The sequence below is a fragment of the Chrysemys picta genome, chromosome 6, assembly GCF_011386835.1.
Source record: "Chrysemys picta bellii isolate R12L10 chromosome 6, ASM1138683v2, whole genome shotgun sequence".
NCBI lineage: Eukaryota > Metazoa > Chordata > Testudines > Emydidae > Chrysemys > Chrysemys picta.
In genome coordinates this window covers 13,132,583-13,151,217 of record NC_088796.1, presented here as the reverse complement: position 1 = coordinate 13,151,217, position 18,635 = coordinate 13,132,583, and the positions used below count along the sequence as shown (strand labels likewise).

At 42.7% G+C, this 18,635-nt stretch overlaps 1 protein-coding gene across 2 annotated transcripts in view; it reads left to right on the top strand.

The window, feature by feature from the left end:
• The window catches only part of LOXHD1 (lipoxygenase homology PLAT domains 1), a 297,140-nt gene that overhangs the window by 160,174 nt on the left and 118,331 nt on the right, over nt 1-18,635 (top strand). For both annotated transcript variants that reach the window (XM_065549964.1, XM_008166053.4), the window contains exons 20-24: nt 3,173-3,333; nt 10,396-10,472; nt 11,312-11,508; nt 11,889-12,081; nt 13,877-14,037. In XM_065549964.1, coding sequence (XP_065406036.1) covers nt 3,173-3,333; nt 10,396-10,472; nt 11,312-11,508; nt 11,889-12,081; nt 13,877-14,037 — 789 coding nt within the window. The remainder of the gene's footprint in view (nt 1-3,172; nt 3,334-10,395; nt 10,473-11,311; nt 11,509-11,888; nt 12,082-13,876; nt 14,038-18,635) is intronic.

Sequence of the window (18,635 nt, the reverse complement as noted above, 5' to 3'; positions counted from 1 at the left end):
CTGGCCCCAACTGCTTCCTACTCTTCCTGCCCATGCCTGTAAGCTTTTCCCTACCTCCTCACCCATTATAGGGGCAATGCCCCTTGTCTTTCAGCTAGCTGGACAAAGACTTCCCCCGCCCCCACCCACATGGAAGACTGCAGTGAGCACATTCATAGCATCCTGTAAGGAAGCGACTCTCGTTTTGGTCTCTAGGCTGAACGTTGACTGTCGTGATGGTTTCCTGGAGAGGAAGAATTCTAGGAAACTCATCAGTCCTCCAAGAATGAAAGACAGACTTCCCCCATGATCTGATGTTGGGGAGAGCAGGCTATTTGGGCAGGGGAGGGAAGAGCAGAATGTTGCAGGTAAAAGTCAGAAATTCATTATAAGACCAAAAGGGACCATTTGTGAGAATCTAGTCTGACCTCTTGGTGAACACAGGCCGTAGAACTTCCCTGAATTAATTCCTGTTTGAACTAGAGCACCTCTTTTAGAAAAACATCCCATCTTGGTTTAAAAATTGCCCATGATGGAGAATCCACCACAACTTTTGGTAAGTTGTTCCAATGGTTAATTACCTTTCCTGTTAACATTTGCAGCTTATTTCTTCAATAAAATGTTTCCTCTGTATGCTTTATTCTCATTTCCACCCCACTCGCATTGCCACACCAAATTTTCATGTCTTATTCATGCAGTTATTTTCTTGTCAGAATATCATGTGTTTTTCTGTCCTCCCTGGAGGAGCGTGAAATGGCCAGGGTTGGACACTGTGCACTGATTCTGTGCAAAGCATAGAATAATGGAAAGACTCAAAAGTAGCTAAGACAATGCATCGTTAACTAGCAAATAATGCACTGATCTGTCCCATGGGGTCAACCTACTTAATATGCATTCAATTGTGCCTAACACTTTATATTTCTGGTTTTCAGTTTAAGCTGTTAAAAGCCAGGCATGCATCTCTAAGGGAAGAATTTGAGAATCTGATCAGAGAATCACTCAAATTCACCATTTGTGTGTGGATTTTTTTTAAGTCATTTTTAATTAAAAATTGTAAGTGGCAAGAAAATGTAAATAGGAAAGGTGAGATTTTCAAAATTGGCCATTTAAATTGTGACTTCCAAATCTACATTCACAGATGCGACCTGATTTTACATTTCTAGAGCTTCCAAACTCCCACTGAAATTCTTAGACGTCACAGGGTGTTTTGGGGGCTCCCAGGATGCAGAACCGAGCCCTTATTGTGTCTACAAAACCTGTATTTGTGCACACAGTTGGCATTTGCATGGCAGGATGCATAGCTGTGCTTGAAAACTGTGTATGCAATTGCATATTTACTCATGCAAATGTGCATTTTGCAAGTGTAATATATGCACATACATATTTTTTCAGACCCTATTTATAGGCCCAGTTTTGAAAAGTAGGCCCAAAATGTAAGAAGAACTTAAAAAATATGGGATGATTTATTCCGGTAACAATGTAACAATTTTTTAAACTGGAGGAAAAGTTACCTCTTACCAAATAATAGCAAAGCAAGTCTCATTTTTCTGTTAGTTGGAAGCCTGCTTCTGTGGTGTTCCAAAATCATCATCATCTTAGTTCATTTCAGCTAGAAATATATTTTAAACACAGATAACTAGTTTCTGACTTATAAAAATGATTTGTATGGCAATTTGCATGAAATAAACAGTGGATAATAGCAAAAATAAATTTTTGAAATCCTGCTCATGCTGTAATAGCAGCCAGACTATATAAACTAACTTGGGATGTATTAAAGAATAATTGTTCTTTTGGCAGGGTGAACTGAAAGCTGGTGAGTGAAACAGAAAGATCTACAGGGCTTAACTCTGACCAAACAGAACTTGTCCATTCAAAAAAATGCACTAGTTTAAATAAATTTAATGAATTAATCAATCAATTAAAAATTAAAAATAAATAAAAAACAAATAAAAATAAGTAAAAATAAAAAAGTGCAAACCTCTAATCTAGATGCATTTAAACCAGTTTAACCCTAGCTTATATTAGTTTAGCTCAAGTGGGTAGTTTACTGATGCAAGCTAAACTGATGTAAGCAAGGGTTAAACCAGTTTAGTTCGTATACATTAGCAGGTTGCACTGGTGTAATTTCATTGACTTAATTTATACCAGAGTATGGTAAGCGCTCATTTATTTACACCATTGTATGGTAAGTGAGCTCAGAATCAGGTCCAGCATAGCCAACTTCATTAAGTTAGGTCAAACCTGCTAGGTTTTGATCAGTGAATAGATATTTGTGAGTCTGATCCTGTGACCCTTTATTATGTACGTAATTTTTGCTTACACAAGCACACCCATTATTTTTAACACTTAAAAGTTCAGTAGTATGTTTTTGCTGCCTTTTTTTGAAAGGACAGTTTTGCTGAAAACTTTAAAAACATATTTTGAAAGTAGTGGCTGATATTTTTGTAATAATCTTTCTTGGTTGGGAAAATTTGTCACCCTCCTAACCCTCTGTCTGGGCATTAATGAAGACAGGCCACCAGCAGCAGCAAATTTGTGCTTTCTGTGGACAGAAGAGACAAATGCACCACAGCACTATGTTCCCTCCAATTTTCTCCTGCCTAACAAGGCATTAAAGCAAGGGACACTTGTAATTGCATCAGGAGCATGGTAAACTACAGTGTGTATATGTCTGTCTAAGGTACTTATATGGCCCCCATTACTGGAGTATCTGAATACCTCACAATCTTTACATGTATTTAGCTTCAGAGTGCCCCCCTGGGGTGAGGAGGTACCATCTCAGTTTATAGTTGGAGAACTCAGGCAGAGAGAGACTAGGTGATTTACCCTAGCTCCCCCAGGAAGTCTGGGCAGAGTAGAGAACAGAACGTGGGTTTCCCAGGTCCCAGGCCAACACCCTTAGAACTGGACCATCCTTCCTCCCAGGATGAGGTATGAGACTATGGGTAGGAGTAAGCACCCAAAAGCTCTGGCCGCCATTGCTCTATCAATCCCACCCGATGAGGCTAGCACAGATGTTCTGGTTTATTCTTTGGTAGATTAACTTGAACTTAATCCATTCACCTGCTTCTGAGGGATCTTCTACATCCTGCAGCCCTGGGATTGGTTTGATCGCAGTAATAAATGCTTGTGTTTCATTTTGTTTCTTAGGAGCCATATTGCCTAATCTTGTTTCTTTTTCTCTCTGCCAAAGGCTGATGAGTTCTACATTGAAGCTGTGACTCTGAAGCAGGTGAGGAGGGTGAGGATAGGGCATGATGGCAAAGGAGGAAGCAGTGGCTGGTACCTTGACAAAGTGATAGTGAGGGAAGAAGGGCAGCCAGAAAATCAGGCTGTGGAATTCCCATGCTACAGGTACTGGAAATGATGCTCTCAAATGATGCCTTTATTTATTGATTTGTCACACTTTCAAGAGCCTAATTACTGTTCAGGGCTGGAATCTTCTGAGCTCATCTAAATCCTGCCAGATAATTTGTTGCTTGGCCTGAAAGCAAAATGTGTGGATTGGGAGATTAAGTATAATATTGCCCTCTCCTACTAAATAGGCAGCAATCTGAAGAATAAACTTTACAGTGATTAACCCAATGGTGCTGAGGATTTCCCAGAGACAAAATGCCACCTTCCAATGATGAAACCAATGTTAATTCAACCTGCTGGTGCAGGAACACTCTCATTGTTACTGAAGCCACCTAGTTTTGTTGCAGATGTGGAGCCTTCTTCTGCCCTCACATGCATGTCCCATGGTCCTGAGAGCTGTGGCATGCTAGTCTCTTGTTGGGAGTATGCAAAATCAATAAGATGCTGTCATGAAAAACTCACCACTTGAACGGAAGTGCATATTGCACAAGGGCGGGTGGGGATCGTAGAGAAAAGGGCCGTGACTGTGCCATTCAGGCAAGTTACACATGTATTCTTCTCTTTCCTCAAGACAATAAGTGGCCGAAAAGAAGGTGCTGTAGCTGAAGCTTCCCTTGGAGAAGTTATAGCTAGCACTCATTTTCACATCCTACACACAAGTGCTAACCAGTATCTGCCTCAAGGTGAAGAGTGCAAATAATCAATAGCTAGGTGAAAACACAACAGACACAGCTTTAACATAGAGACCTGGGTCCTTCAAATCCCACCTTTCTGTGCAGAGGATTTCACGCTTTGCAGGGTGAATTCCACTGAATAACACTGAATTGCTGTTTTAAAAAAAAAAGGCGCTCTCTTCCCACAGGACCGGTAGAATTTTATATACTAATCTGATTATTCTCAAATTGCCAACAAATGTAAATCCACTGGGTCTGATTCTGATCTCATGTTAGTATAACCAGCAATTACTCCCCAGAAGTGAGTGTAAAACAATGTGAGCTCAGAATTAGACCCACTGAATTACTAAAGCCACATCACATAATGGAGAGCAGAGCCAACTTGCCAGTGATGTAGAATTTGACATGAGATGCAACATCACGTTCATTGTGAAAATTGGTCAAGTTTCCAAATTATAACCTCCTTAATCACAAAATAAACCAATCATGTTATGATGTTGCCAATTTTTAATACCCATTTAATAAGTTAACACACAATATGGTAACCAGACAGGCATTGACTTGGACATGAAATGTCCACATTGAGAACTGTTATGCTGAGTATCTTCAGAGATCCTCACAAGTCTAGCCATGTGATACATCTAGCTCACATTAATGACTACTTCTGAATAACCTCATGACTGAAGCCACTTAATTAATGGCCTTCATCCACCATGGGGTGAAGATCCTGTTCTAGTAAGGTTACAGTAAAGCACTTGGCCCACCGTCCAGTTGTGATAGAAGAGATTTCATTGCCCGTTAAAAACAACAACTATAAACAAGAGGCTGGAAATTAAGACCTGACTGTAGAATATCCAGTTTGCATATTCAGCCTTCACTCCATGAATCATTGGATTCTGCTCTTCGTGTGTTTTCCATGATCTGTTGTCCAAGTGAGACCATTGTCACTCACGTGGGTTGTTTTGCTGTCCTTGTGCCACCATTATCCGTTCCTCTCAGATGGAAATGGTCACATGACTGACAGAGTGGGAGTGAGTGGAGCACTGTTCCTATCACTGCCTCTGGTGCCTGCGTCTTCTGCAGGATCATGAGAAAGTGGAGCAGAATGACAGTCTACAGTTGTCGTGGAGGCTGGAGGTATCTGTAGGCAAAGGTGCTCACTCACTGCATCCTCCATAGGAATGAATAAACTTGTCCATGACCTGCAGCGTTTGGATGCTTCCACTCCTGCTGGCCAGGGATACCTCCAATTCCCTTGCTGCTCTGGATATCATTCAGAGGGGCCTGCTCCTCCAGGATACAGATACTTCTAGAAACTTGGCTAGGAGGAGCAGCCCTTCCTTAGTGAGCCAAGGCAAGCATGTGGTAGTGAGAGGTTAGAGACTACAATTCAGAAAGCCCAGGGGAAGCATCTGTCTCAGTCAATCTGTTGCCAGCTGGTGGATATGTTGTTGTACCCATCACCCTTCTCTTCTGTGGCCTGATCACCTTCAATTGTTACTATAGCACATTGACAAAGTCCAGGGGAAATAATTTTCTTTCTGCTGTTACTTAGGACTGGTCCAAGGACATGCGCTGAGCTCAGCTGCTGCTGCTGTGATCCAGCGCAGCCAGAGCACAAAATACTTTCTCCCAACAGGAACAGATCATACTGGGGCAGAAAATGCTAAACCTTCTCCCACCGGTCTGGATGCACTGAGATATAGGATATAATTCCATTGTGGGGTGTTGGTTACACCGCTCTCATGATTTCTGATGCCAGAAGGACATCAACATGGATTTCCCATCCACGTAACTCACTGAAGTCTGTTTTGTTCTTCTCATTTATATGTGTAAACATGTGGCTAAGATTTTTTTAAATTTAAAAGCTTTTAACAATAAGCATTTATGTAGCACTGGAGGAACATCCACTAATTAAATCACAACAGTCCTACAAGGAGTATTAGCAAACTGAGGTACAGAGAAACTAAATGGATTAACAGTGAGTTTGCGGCAGAGCCAGGAATAGAATCCTGGAGTAATGTCTCCCAGTCCTGTGCTTTAAACTACCAAAATAGTTGCTGTGAAGAAAATGTAATGGCTCATAGTTATTCTCAGAGTCAGTGCATTAAAAATGCTCCTTTGAAGTACATTTCCAAGAGCTCTGTGTAAGCTCAAATGCTTGTCTCTCACACCAACAGAAGTTGGTCCAATAAACGATATTACCTCACCCATCTTGTGTCTCTAATATCTGAGTGTTCTTTGCAGAGTGCTAGCTCATCATTCAGATGCCTTGAAATCTTTTATGACTTTCTGACATTAGAATAATTCAGATTTTTTCAAAGTGAATCACTGAACCATTCAGTGCAATGACTGAAGCCATCTGTATATTATAAGTACCTTACAGTTTGGATGCTATAAACATAAATAGTGCTAACAATAAAAAGGATAGATGAAAGGGTTGAATAAAATAAAAACCACCTTTCCCACCCAAACCTAGAACCGAACCTATTTTGAGGATCAAAGCTTAGGGGTTTTATTTTTCGTTTTCATTGTGGGGCTCAGTCCAAAGCCAGGAACGGAGGAGCTGACAGCCAGTAATATCTCTGGCAGAAATGAAATGGAAATCAAAGACAGCCCAATCTCATGTTAGGCCAGGTCCTCAGCTGGTGTAAATCATTATACCAGCATTGAAATGATTTTATACCGGCTGGGAATATGGCTTGATATTTCTAGCTCAGCTTTGCAGACCCAAGAAATCTGAATATTTGTGATAAGCTTTGGATAAGTGTCCAAACCTGACCCGAATCTTTGAACTTCCTGTGGTTTTCACATCATTGTGCGTTTTGTAAATATTTGTGCAATATGGGATTACAGAACACATCATTTTAGTCTGATAGAGTGTGTGCAACTCAGAGTGGTACCAGAGTGAGGTATGTGTATGTTAGAAATATCTAGACAGATGTATATAAACTACCTAGGGATTATTGATGATTTTACATTGCAAACCAAGTGCTTCTACAAGTACTTTGTACAACAAGTACTTTGGCTGTTAGGTCGAATGAATGCTATTTTAAATGGCCTGATGTGTTTAGAATGTGTTGATCCATTAGTGCCATAACCTAGTTGACATCATTCTAAACCTCGTTCATTATACGTAGAGTTCTTTTGCCCCTCCGAATTTTTGCAAACCTTGCTGCTGAGCATGGGAGGCATCTTGAGCTTGACGTACAAGGAACAAATATATAGATTCAATGCTTTATGACGTTCCATTATGACTTCCGTGGAACAACATTCAAATGGCACGTTGTGAAGAAAAGGAGAAACAAGAATTTGTTTCAAATCAAAATCACTCATCTCTCATTATTCACAAGTCTTCATCTTGCGCTGCTTGAAGGGATGGTGTCTTTGCCACAGCCTGCTGTTCTCTTGGCTAACACAAGATTGGGCAATGGTAGCTGCCTTAAGTCATTTCTCTTGGTAGTCTATCCCCATCTTACTTTTCACCAGCCTGTAGCAAGCTTTCCACACCTGATTTAAACTCTTCCTTGCCTCTTCATCAGTAGCCCCCGGCAAAGAGCGAAGCTCTTCTCCGGAGAAGTCTTCCTTCATGAATTCCTTTGCAGCACTCCCTTCTCCACCAAGGAGGCAGTTAATATTTGCTCTTCTGCACCCAAAGCTCTGTTTCTTGTGGAAGACATTTTGATTCTCTCACCTTGGCTCAGGAGGTGTCCTTGGATTCACTCCATATTGGGTGATTGCACCAGCAACAGCAAAGGATACAAAAACAACCACATATACACCAGCAATGGAAGAAGCAGCTTCCAAGATGACTGATGCTAGATTAGTACAAAAAGCAACTGGCATAAAGTTGGCCATCTCAGGGGCTTCTCTCGTCCTGAAGGGCATTCTGAATTTAGAGGATTGTGGGGTGGGCAGAAATTAAGTTCTGTTTTCTGGCGGTACCCCATTTAAGTTCCATGTATGCAGAGGCATCTTGACTTTTGTGATGACTTAATCCCCTAGTTGTTGGATACCTGTCCAAGGATGGGACCCCTGAATCATCAAGGACTACACGACACACAGGTACTAAGGATCAGTTGCAACAGGTAAAAAAACCCCAAACCCACAACTAATACAAAGACTTCCTTCCATAAAACATACGTTCTGAGACGCTCTTCATGTGTCCTCCGTACTCTCCACGCTTGGCTCCAATTCTTTACATCAATCTCTCATTCTCCAACACAGATAGCTGTGCTTCTATAACCCTACAGTCCCTCTCACTCACCACTGAGGGCGAACATTGCACCTGATAACCTACCACAGTGTTAAACTGATGTTTCTTCATGCTGATATAATTACCGCTAAACCTCTCCAACACACATGGCCACATGTTTTACAGAGTGAAAGGGAAGAATACTGGGTAGATTACATACCCGACAACCAACAAAAGATTAGTGGGGAGCCTGGGGTGGGGGAATGGCATTACATGTGTCTCTTTTCTGCATGCTTCCGTGCACTTAATATTGTTGCAACATCCTGGTGGCTATTTCATGTTCCCCTTATGAATTCTGGCCTACAGAATATTCCTGGTGCTCTTGCCAACTCTGAGTTTTGCTTCATGTTTGGAGTTCCTGCATACTGCTGTTTCTTCCGCATAGCACCTGTGCTGATATTATTTCTGTGTGCAGGGATGGGAGGAAGGAGATTCTAACTCTTTTTTTTTCAGATGGAGGACATTAGAACCTGAGAAATTAAAAAAAAAAATAGCAAAACTGGTGGGAAAGGGAGTTGGTGGTTCCGGATTTGGCTCCGGATCCCTTCACCTCTAGGTCACCATTCAAATCGAGGTGGTTGTGACTTTGAAGGTGTTACAGCTTGATGACCGTTTGGCCTATGAGAAATGAGAAGATGGCCTCATTCTAATTGTTAGTTGACGTTTGTTCACATTCCTAAACCACTGCCTCATGGGCTTCCTTGTAATGGCAGTCTCAGCAGCAAGGCTGAAGATTGGCTATGATGGAAACTGAACTCCCCCCTCCCTTTGTCTCATGGGTAAGGATGGAGCACGTTGACGGAGGACAGCGTGGGGAAACTTGCGCTGCTGCTGCCCTGCACTTGTTCAGTGGCTAAAGAGGACTTCAGCCTCCAGGGCTGTCAATCTGGCACTTCTCAACAGCACTGTCGGCCCTTTGAAAAGTGCTTTATGCAAAACAATTAATGTTGTTGTCGTTTCCCCCCCCACCACCACCTTTCTAGTTTTGGAAATCATTATCAAACTCCTTTCTCTACCAAGGTTTTAAATAATCTTGGTGAAATGTCCAAAGTTTCTCCCTTGTTTTTTGTTCACCCCAATTGGTTCAAAACAGTATTTTTAGCTGCAGGGATGAAGCAGAGTAGAAAAATGAGCTGGGTAATTCAGAACATTAGTATAGCTCTTTTGTGAAATCAGCTCTGATTACCTGATGCTAGATGGTTGAAAAGGCCAGCTTAGACCTGTGTGGGACCAATGAATCTAGAATGATACTTTTAACAACATCTAACACTTTGAAATAATTTGTGCTACAATCTCCTGATCAGGGAAGTGCAAATCTCTGTGAATACCACACCTGTATTGAAATGATTATGATATTTTTTTTCCTTTTGGCTGTAATTTCTTCCTCCTTGGGGTTAAAAGAAACAGCTCTTCCTTTTAAGTTTAAGTTTGAGTCCACAGTTCTATTTGCAACAGATGTCTCTCCTTAATTAGCCTAATGATTTGCTGTTACATGAATGATGTGATGCAAATATATTCCTCCCTCCCTCCTGTGTTAGCACTCAAGGGTGAAGCATGCTGCTTCCACAGCACATCCGGCTCTGGAATCGAGGCAAGGTCCAATAATATGGTTCAGCTCTTGTCTGGTGAAGGAGAAGTGTTTCCTGGTTACCCATAGACAGCATAGGATGAAAAGCTAAAGGAATTGGCAGTCATAAGAAAAGATGTCAATAGCCTTATCTGATATTATTGTCAGAATAAAAGACCATAAGAATTTCCAGATAATGGGCAAGATTTTCAAAAGGCCCAGCCTCCCGGTTTGCAGGAGTGATTTGTATCTGCTGAATTTACACCTTCTATTTAAATGCAAATGTGAGTCACAATAGATGCACCTCTACCTGTGTTTCAAATGGAAGATGGACCTTTTGAAAATATTAGCTCTTCGAGAATTTAGACTAATGTGTGACTGCTGCAGGGTTAGATCACACTCATGAGAACTAGGTCTCGTCTTCTTCACAGATGAATAGCCACCTAAAAATGTCACTTTATCTACACAGTGTTTCTTTTTGTTACATGTTATATTTGTCTGGACCTTAAAAACCCTGAATGTGGTAAATATTAGGAGATAACTTACTTTTATTTGCAAACCAGATGGCTTGACAAAAATGAGGATGATGGTCAGATTGTTCGAGAGTTAGTACCGGCTGGGGATTCACCGATCCTGAAAAGTGAGTTTGGTCTGGGACAAAGAAGGCTTTGGGTTGGGCTATTTATTTATTTTTAAATCAACAGGAAAACTACAATATTTATACCAATAACATCCAAGAAATGCGTGCTGAGCCATATGGGGGGAAATCTGTGATCTTTAAATCCTAGTTTATGAATGGGATTAATTCACATACAAGAGGATGACCGCCACATTTTTGTGTAATGGAAAGAGTTTTTAAAAATTTTTAAGAATGACTTGTTTTGTATGACTAGAGATTGGATCCTTAAACATTTGCCTTCTGTGCAGGGTGAATTCCATTGAATGACACTGAATTTCAGCCAATCAAAAATAAAATAAAATAAAAAAGACAAAGATGACAACCCTCCCTTATAGGGATTTTAAGGCACCAGGAGTGTAATTTCCTAAAACATTGCTAAATGAGAACAAGAACATAGCTCTTAGTAATTATTTGGCATGCAAAAATAAATAAATAAATAAATAAAGAGTGGCTAAAATCAAACTGTAGGCATAAAAGTAGATAAAGCTACTTCAGTTTCTAACAAAGTTTCCTTTTCATGTTTTGGTAACAATCTAACCCTGTGGGTCTGTCATCAGACATTCTCAGTCCATTCATATATCTGTTAGGGTTTTCACCACTTGTACAGCTGGTGAACACATCTCATAGGTTTATGAACTCCTTCCAGTCTGCTCCTCTGGGCAAGCCTCTGATGCAAATGTTTCCAAGTCTCTCTGATTCACGCTTGTGCTCTGTTCTAATTTGCAGCAAGCTTCAATGATTCAGGATGAACTTTGGCAGTGCATCATGTGTCTGTGTTGTGTACATTCATCTCTCTTTAGATGTCAGCTATCACATCAGTGTGAAGACAGGGGATGTTCCTGGAGCCAGCTCAGATTCTAAAGTTTTTATCAAACTATATGGTGAAAAGGCAAACACCAGCAAGGAGCCTCTGTTAGTTTCTGATAATGACCTAGGCAATTACTTTGAACGTGGGCGAGTGGATGAGTTTATTTTAGAGACACTGGATATTGGAAAGGTAAGACTTAATCACAAGTGGGTCAGTATTTTATGCCAGTGATTTGTGTAATAATCAGCACAGTACTAAGGGAACTGCTGCACTGTAAGAGACAAAACGTTACAAACTACCTTTTCAAATAGTCTGCTACAATTGCAACTAGGGATTTTTCTTAGATACTGGTTTGCACATGTAAGGGAATGTTTCCACATGCAGTGTGGCTCTCTGCATGTCCAACTTGCATGTTTAAGGGCACATTGTATGTTCACAAGCCGATACATATAGAAAAGGTGTGCATGCACACAGTGAAAGAACAGAACGTACCGGGGAAGTAGATTTTTATTTTATTAAGTAAATGCCTTCCTTGTTCCCCTTGCTCCTTTTTGCTTTTTCTTTTCAAGATCAACCGACTTCTGATTGGACATGATAATGTAGGGCTCCGATCTGGTTGGTTCCTGGCTAGTGTCCAGATCACAGTTCCTGTCCATGGAAGGCAGTACATGTTCCCATGCAACCGATGGCTTGACAAAGACGAGGCTGATGGGAAGGTGGAGGTGGAGCTCTACCCAAGTGAGATTGTGTCCATTGAGAAATGTGAGGGAGCAAAGCGTTTGTTGTTATTATTATTATTATTTATTATCCGTATTACCGTAGTGTCTAAAAGGCCCAGAGATGAAGCAGGACCCCATTGTACAAACCCAGAAAAGACAGTCTCTGCCCCAGTGAGCTTACAATCTATGTATAAGACAAGAGAAAACAGATGGATACAGACATAGACAAGGAAACCATGATACAGTATTGGTCAGCATGACAGGCAGTGGTAGCAGCACACTGTTTGTGAAAGTAAATGGTAAAGCCCTGTTGCTGTGGTCATTTACAATCAGATGAGAAAAAAATGAAAAAACACAAGGAAAAAACACTGTAGGGTTTATTCTTGCATGGACAGGGATATTGCTGAGATGATGTAGTAAGTTGCCTCCATCTCTGACTTCTGAGATTCTGGAAGAACCCGGGCTATGGCCAGGCTCAGTGCAGTCAGACACTGGGTTTCCTTGGCTGCAACATCAAAGCATCTCTTTGCTGACCTGCAGCTCCCATGCTGTTCCAGAGCGGCATCCTCACACAGCTCTTCCAGTTCATTACAGTCTTGACTTTGCAACAGCATCTGAATTTCCAGTCCCTAGTCGCTCTTGAGAGAAGTTTTATGATAGATACGAATGAAGATCCATTCTGGTTTTGACTGACATCGGTACATTAATTTTCATTTCGAACCAAGATTAAAAGTTGACCTCGTGTCCCAAGGAGGAAAGATGTAGTGCATTTCCCCATGGCTCCACATAGCTCCCTCCTCACTACTATATTATGGAGAGGCTCTAACCTCTCCATAGTTAATGTTGCAACGAGGTTCCATTTTTAAGGCCCTATTTTAGTAGCCCTCTAACTTTGAGTTGGGAGATTCACTTGACCTGACAAGCCAGTGGTCTGATGGAGAATATTTTTATCATCTGCTACTGGACTGGGTCAGACTACTTTTCTTGAGTGAAAGGAAATTCAGGATCTGGTAAATGACTCCTCTTGCATTCTCAACCAAAGTTGAGTTCCCCTTCAGGGAAATGTATATAGGTCCGTTGTCCAAATGGGGTAACAGCAACAGCGTTTCTGAATGACTTGCCAAGAGTCCATATGGGAAGTCTGTGGGTGGTAGACATTTGGGGTATGTCTATGTTGCAGCTGGGAACAAGCCTCCCAACCTGGATAGACAGACTTGCACTAGCTCCATTTGAACTAGTGGGCTAAAAATAGCAGTGTGGATGTTGAGGAGAGGGAGCCTGAGTCCAAGGTCGCCTGACCCCATCGGTCTGAGCTCGGGCAGCTGATCCAAGCCACTGCGCAGGATGCAACATCCACACTGATACTTTTAGCCTGCTAGCTCAAACAAAGCTAGAGTGAATTTTTCTACCTGTGGAGGCATGCACCCAGCTGCAGTGTAGACATGCCCATATTGTATCCACTAGATCATTCAGACTGATCTCTGAGTTTGGCTACTTGTAAAATTAGAACATTAGACAAACGATAATGTTTAGCTAGTGTTTGGAGTAGATTTTTAAAGCTATATTATTAGACACATTTTTCAGGTGGTTTTACCAAAGCAGAATGTGTCAGAGACATTTCTGGGAGATACCCTAGCCTATTGAGATAGATAGGCATTGGCTGTGGAGCCATGAATTTTTTTATACATGATAAAAATATTCTATGTGTATTATAGATAATTAATTTTCATCTCAAAGCAATTCTATGCATTTCACCATTAGCAAACTCACCCCAGAATTAAACTAAGGAACTTTGTGTATTAACTCCTCCATTACATTTATTTTTTCTTTTGGAATAGTGGTAAATTATGAGGTGTCTATAGTTACGGGGGACGTGCGGGCAGCAGGCACCAATGCAAATGTCTTCATGCAGCTTTATGGCGAGACTGGCAAAAGTGAGTTGATCACCTTGAAAAGCAGGTCAAACAACTTTGAGAGGGGAGCAACCGATATCTTTAAGGTACGATGAAGGCAGCCTTTACTGTTTATCTGAAGGGAAAGAAATGAGAATCAAAATAATGAATTTTTAACAAAATGGCAATGCACATTCACTTTTCAACATTCCTGCTCGATTGGCTTTTGCACATCATGAAAAATAGACTAGTCTCCCTTTCAGGTTTCCATGCACTAGTATTTAGGATGCAGGCACTGTAGAAGAAAAGAAATATTCATTTTAGCTTTGCAAAACATTTGTAAACCTATATCTTGGCCTTGATCTAGTGGCATTATCCCTTATGTTTTAATTAAGCTTTTGTATTTAATCGAAAAAGCATGCATGACATATTGTCATGCTTACTTTAGAATGTGCCATTAATTACACATGGCACTTGTGATAGAGATACACATTATTGGCTCAACCCTGCCAATCCTTGCTACTGGAATTACTACTCTTTGTTCCGTAGGAAAGAGTACTCAGATCGTGCTAATAGTGCTAGGGGTGATGCAGAGCCATGTCACCCCATGAAGCCTGCTGCTTTTAAGGGGTGCATCATATGCTTTTCTGTACTTTATCTGTTGAAGGTGCTAACAGTACCCTCCTACCATAGTATCTGAGCACCTTATGATGTCTCTACTGTATTCTTCCCTGACCCCTCCCTACCAGGGTTTGGAAGGGCAGTGCTATTATCCCTATTTGCAGATGGAGAACTGAGGCCCAGAGAGACTAAATGACTTGCTAAGGCCACACGGTAAGTCCAGTGGAAAAGAGAATTGAACTTGGGCCATCTGAGTACTAGGCAAGTGCCCCACTGGGTCTCTGTCAACCTGGGCCTGGCAACCAAAGAGTTAGTGCAGGAACTGCTGGCCAATGCTGATTGGCTGCCTCATAACACCTGGGAGAATAAAAGAGCTGAGGGGCGGGGCAGCTGCCAGAGGAGCAAGGTGGTTAGAGAAAGAAGGTCCTGCCAGCAAGCTGGTGAGAAGCCTCCCCTGAGTGACAACAACCCAAAGAAGGGCAGATCAGAGGCACAGGCTGCAGAAGCCTACAGACCCAAGAGAGGAAGGAAGGAGCTCAACAGGGGAATTGTTGAGAACTGATTCTGCCTGCCTGGGTTCAGGGCCCTGAGCTGGAATCCAGTGGAGTGGGTGGCCCAGGTTCCCCTACCTACCTCTGAACAGAGATTTAAGAACCAAAGGGGGTTCCAGGCCTCTTGAGGACAAGGACCAGATAACCTTTGCCAAACATGAGGGGAAGAGGGCAGGTACGCTCCAGTGGGACAAAATTAATGTTCTTGCCTCTAGAATAGGTCAATAGAGATTCAGACAAGAAGGGCGGACTGACCACCTCGTTGGTCTGAGCAGACTCTGTGCAGTGCCCTGTCTGGCCAAAGGGGGTGCTGACACAGTGGGGCACTGTCCACAGGAGGTCAGAGCAACTCAGTCGCAGCCCCTGTGCTATTCTGAGCACAAGGCAGCAATTCAGTGCAGTCCTGAAACAGGCCATGCAATGGAGGGCTAACACTTTTTAAAGGAAGTAAATAAGAACACTTAGGAAGTCCTGGATAATTAATGACTTCTTTACGCCTCTCATAAGAGGGAGGCAGCATGGTCCACTGGATAGTGCAAGGAGATCAGTCAGGAATAGGCTGATGTGTGTGCTGTCTCTTTAAGTCTATTGAAGGAAGCCGGGCAGAAGAGAGGGGTAGGTGGGGAAGGGTCTAGGCACAAGTCCTATCGTGAAACAGAGTGAGGGATAAAATGTTTGCTTTGTTCTAATAAAGTTCCCTGTTAAGTGTTGAGAAACGGACTTGTTCAGTGATTCTTTACCATTGTCACATTATGCCTAGTACTTTTCCTCAGTAGATCTCAGAGCACTTTATAAAGGTTGGTGTCATTATCCCCATGTTACAGATGGGGAGATGTAGGCACAGAGAGGGTAAAGTGATTTCCTAAGGTCACCCAGTGGCAGAGCTGGAAATAGAACCCAGGTGTCCTGGGTCTGAGGCCAGTGCTCTATCCACGAGGTCACACTGCCCCCGTAAGATAGAGATATGCATTCCTTTCCAGACTGCCTTGCTTTGTGCGTTTGCACGGCTCCGTTAACCTCTCTCGGCCTCCATTTCTTCATCTGCAAAACAGGGACAACTTCTTTGAGTGTTTGGAGGTCCTTGAATGACCAGCACTTTATAAATACACCTCTACCCCGATATAACGCTGTCCTCGGGAGCCAAAAAATCTTACCGTGTTATAGGTGAAACCGCGAACTTGCTTTGATCTGCCGGAGTGCGCAGCCCCCCTCTTCCCCCCGGAGCACTGCTTTTCCACGTTATATCTGAATTCGTGTTATATCGGGTCGCGTTATATCGGGGTAGAGTTGTACTTATCGTTTGTTATAGAGACAAGGGCGATGAGGTAATATCTTTTATAAGACCAACTTCTGCTTGTGAAAGAGACAGGCTTTTGAGCTATACAGAGTTCTTCTTCAGGTTAACATATTTCACGGGTTAACTACTTAAACGAAACATTCAGTCTGTTCCATTCTGAGTTCGTTCCCCAGACCTGAAGATGAACTCTGTATAAGCTCAAAAGCTTGTCTCTCAGCAGCAGAAGCTGGTCCTATAAAGGATATTACCTCACCCACCTTGTCTTTCTAATATCCTGGGACCAACACAGCTACAACAACACTGCATATATAATTTGTTATAACGTTTCAAATACCAGCTGTACATTCATCTGTTTCTAAAGTAAATGAGCTTCCCCTGACACATTAAATCTTACAGATTTTTATAAATCTTCTATGTAGATCACTCTATTTACATAGCCATGATTGTTTCCTATTAAATGCTTACACAATTTGGAAGCCTTAAGTTTGATGTGTTATCCATTTTCTGCAGTTTTCCAAGTACACAAGGTAGAAGTTTGAAGCATTAGGAGATGAAGGATCTCTATCTTTCCCAGTATTAATATTTACAGGAAGATATGGGAAAGAATAAGACTGTATGAGCTACATGTTAATGAGACAATGCTATCAGCTACAGACAGGGAATGCTGGATGAACATGAGCTGGGAAAAGAGACCCTTTTCTCTGTGCTGGGATAGGTGGATCGATTTCATTTTCCTGATAAACATCTCTTTTGCAATTGATTATTGTTTTAATCTGATAAAAATGCTTCTAGGCTGAAGTCTTCTATACTAAAATGACAAATTAAAGCCTGAAAAAGAAAATATTCACAGGGTTCATAGCATATAAACTACATATCAACACAAAAACCCACCATAACTAAAAGTGTCATTGGTTATGGGGCCACCATGCTGAGAAACACTTTCTAATGTAGTGGTTCTCAAACTTTTTGGGCTCACAACCCATTTATAAACCTTGATGGCCTGTCATAACCCAGAGATCCCCAAGACACCCCAGATCCGATGCCCTCCCACCTCCCTGCAGAGGTCCATCCAGGGGTGGCGGACTTGGAGCTAAAATTTTGAGATATGATCAACCAGATGTGAACTCCACGGGCCTCTGGGGGGAGGATTAGCAAACCGAGACACCCCCCCCAAATACAGCTTCCCCAAATGGCCCATGGGGGACAGAAGGTGAAGTGGGGGGGGGAATTTGGGGGCCTGGAGGTGAAATGGGGAGATTGAGGTCCTGGCAGTGTAATAAGGAAGGAAATGGGGGCTGAGGGAAGGCTATGGAGGCAGAGGTGGCCAGGGGAGGAACAGAGAGCCAAAACACCTCAAAAAACACACAGCCCCGTGTGGGTAGAGGGGTGATGAGGATTTGGGGCTGTGGGGGTAAAATGGGGTGGTTTGGGGCAGAAGGGGCCAGGGGTGCAGTGGGGAAATAGCTGGGGGCCAGGATAGGTGGTATGACAGAGGGGGTGTTTGCCCGCTGTGGGGGGGATATATATCGGGGGACCAGTACTTACTGGAGAATGTGTTATTTGTGACCCAAAGCAGCAAGTTGCTCTTCCCCATGCCTGTGGGAAGAAGGGGCAGGTCAGGGGGAGCAGCAAGGATCCTCAAAATCCCTGCCCCCCGGCATATCCCAGAGTGACCTGCTGCATCCAATGCAAACAGACACCAACCACTCCCTCCCAGCCCCTGTCCCGTGAAGCTCACTGGGTTCAGCTTCCCACACTGGGTATTACAACCTCTGCAGTTGCAGCTCCGTTCAGATTTGGCCCCCTCTTCCTGACAGGGGGCCAGCCAGGCCAAATTTGTGTGAATGGAATTACGACCTGGCGCAGGAGATCGCAATCCCATTCGCTCAAATTTGTCCTGGTCGGCCCCCCGTCTTCTTGACAAAGGGGTGACTGTGCGAAACCTGAGCAGTGCTGTGACCTCGTGCACCAGGTCGCAACATCCGGAGGGGGAGCTGAGCCCAGCCAGCCCTGCAAGGCTTTGACACATTCTGGCGACCCAATTTTGGGTCACAACTCACAGACTGAGAAACCCTGTTCTAATGGGGCAAGTTACTAAATAATCTGGGCAAATAGTCTAAAACAATGAGGTGCCCATTCTTCATATCTGCTTTACTGACTAGAGAGACCTGCTCCTTCTCCCCCTGTATAGCCTCCATCACTGTAGTGTCTGAGGATGCTACGATCTTAATGGAGT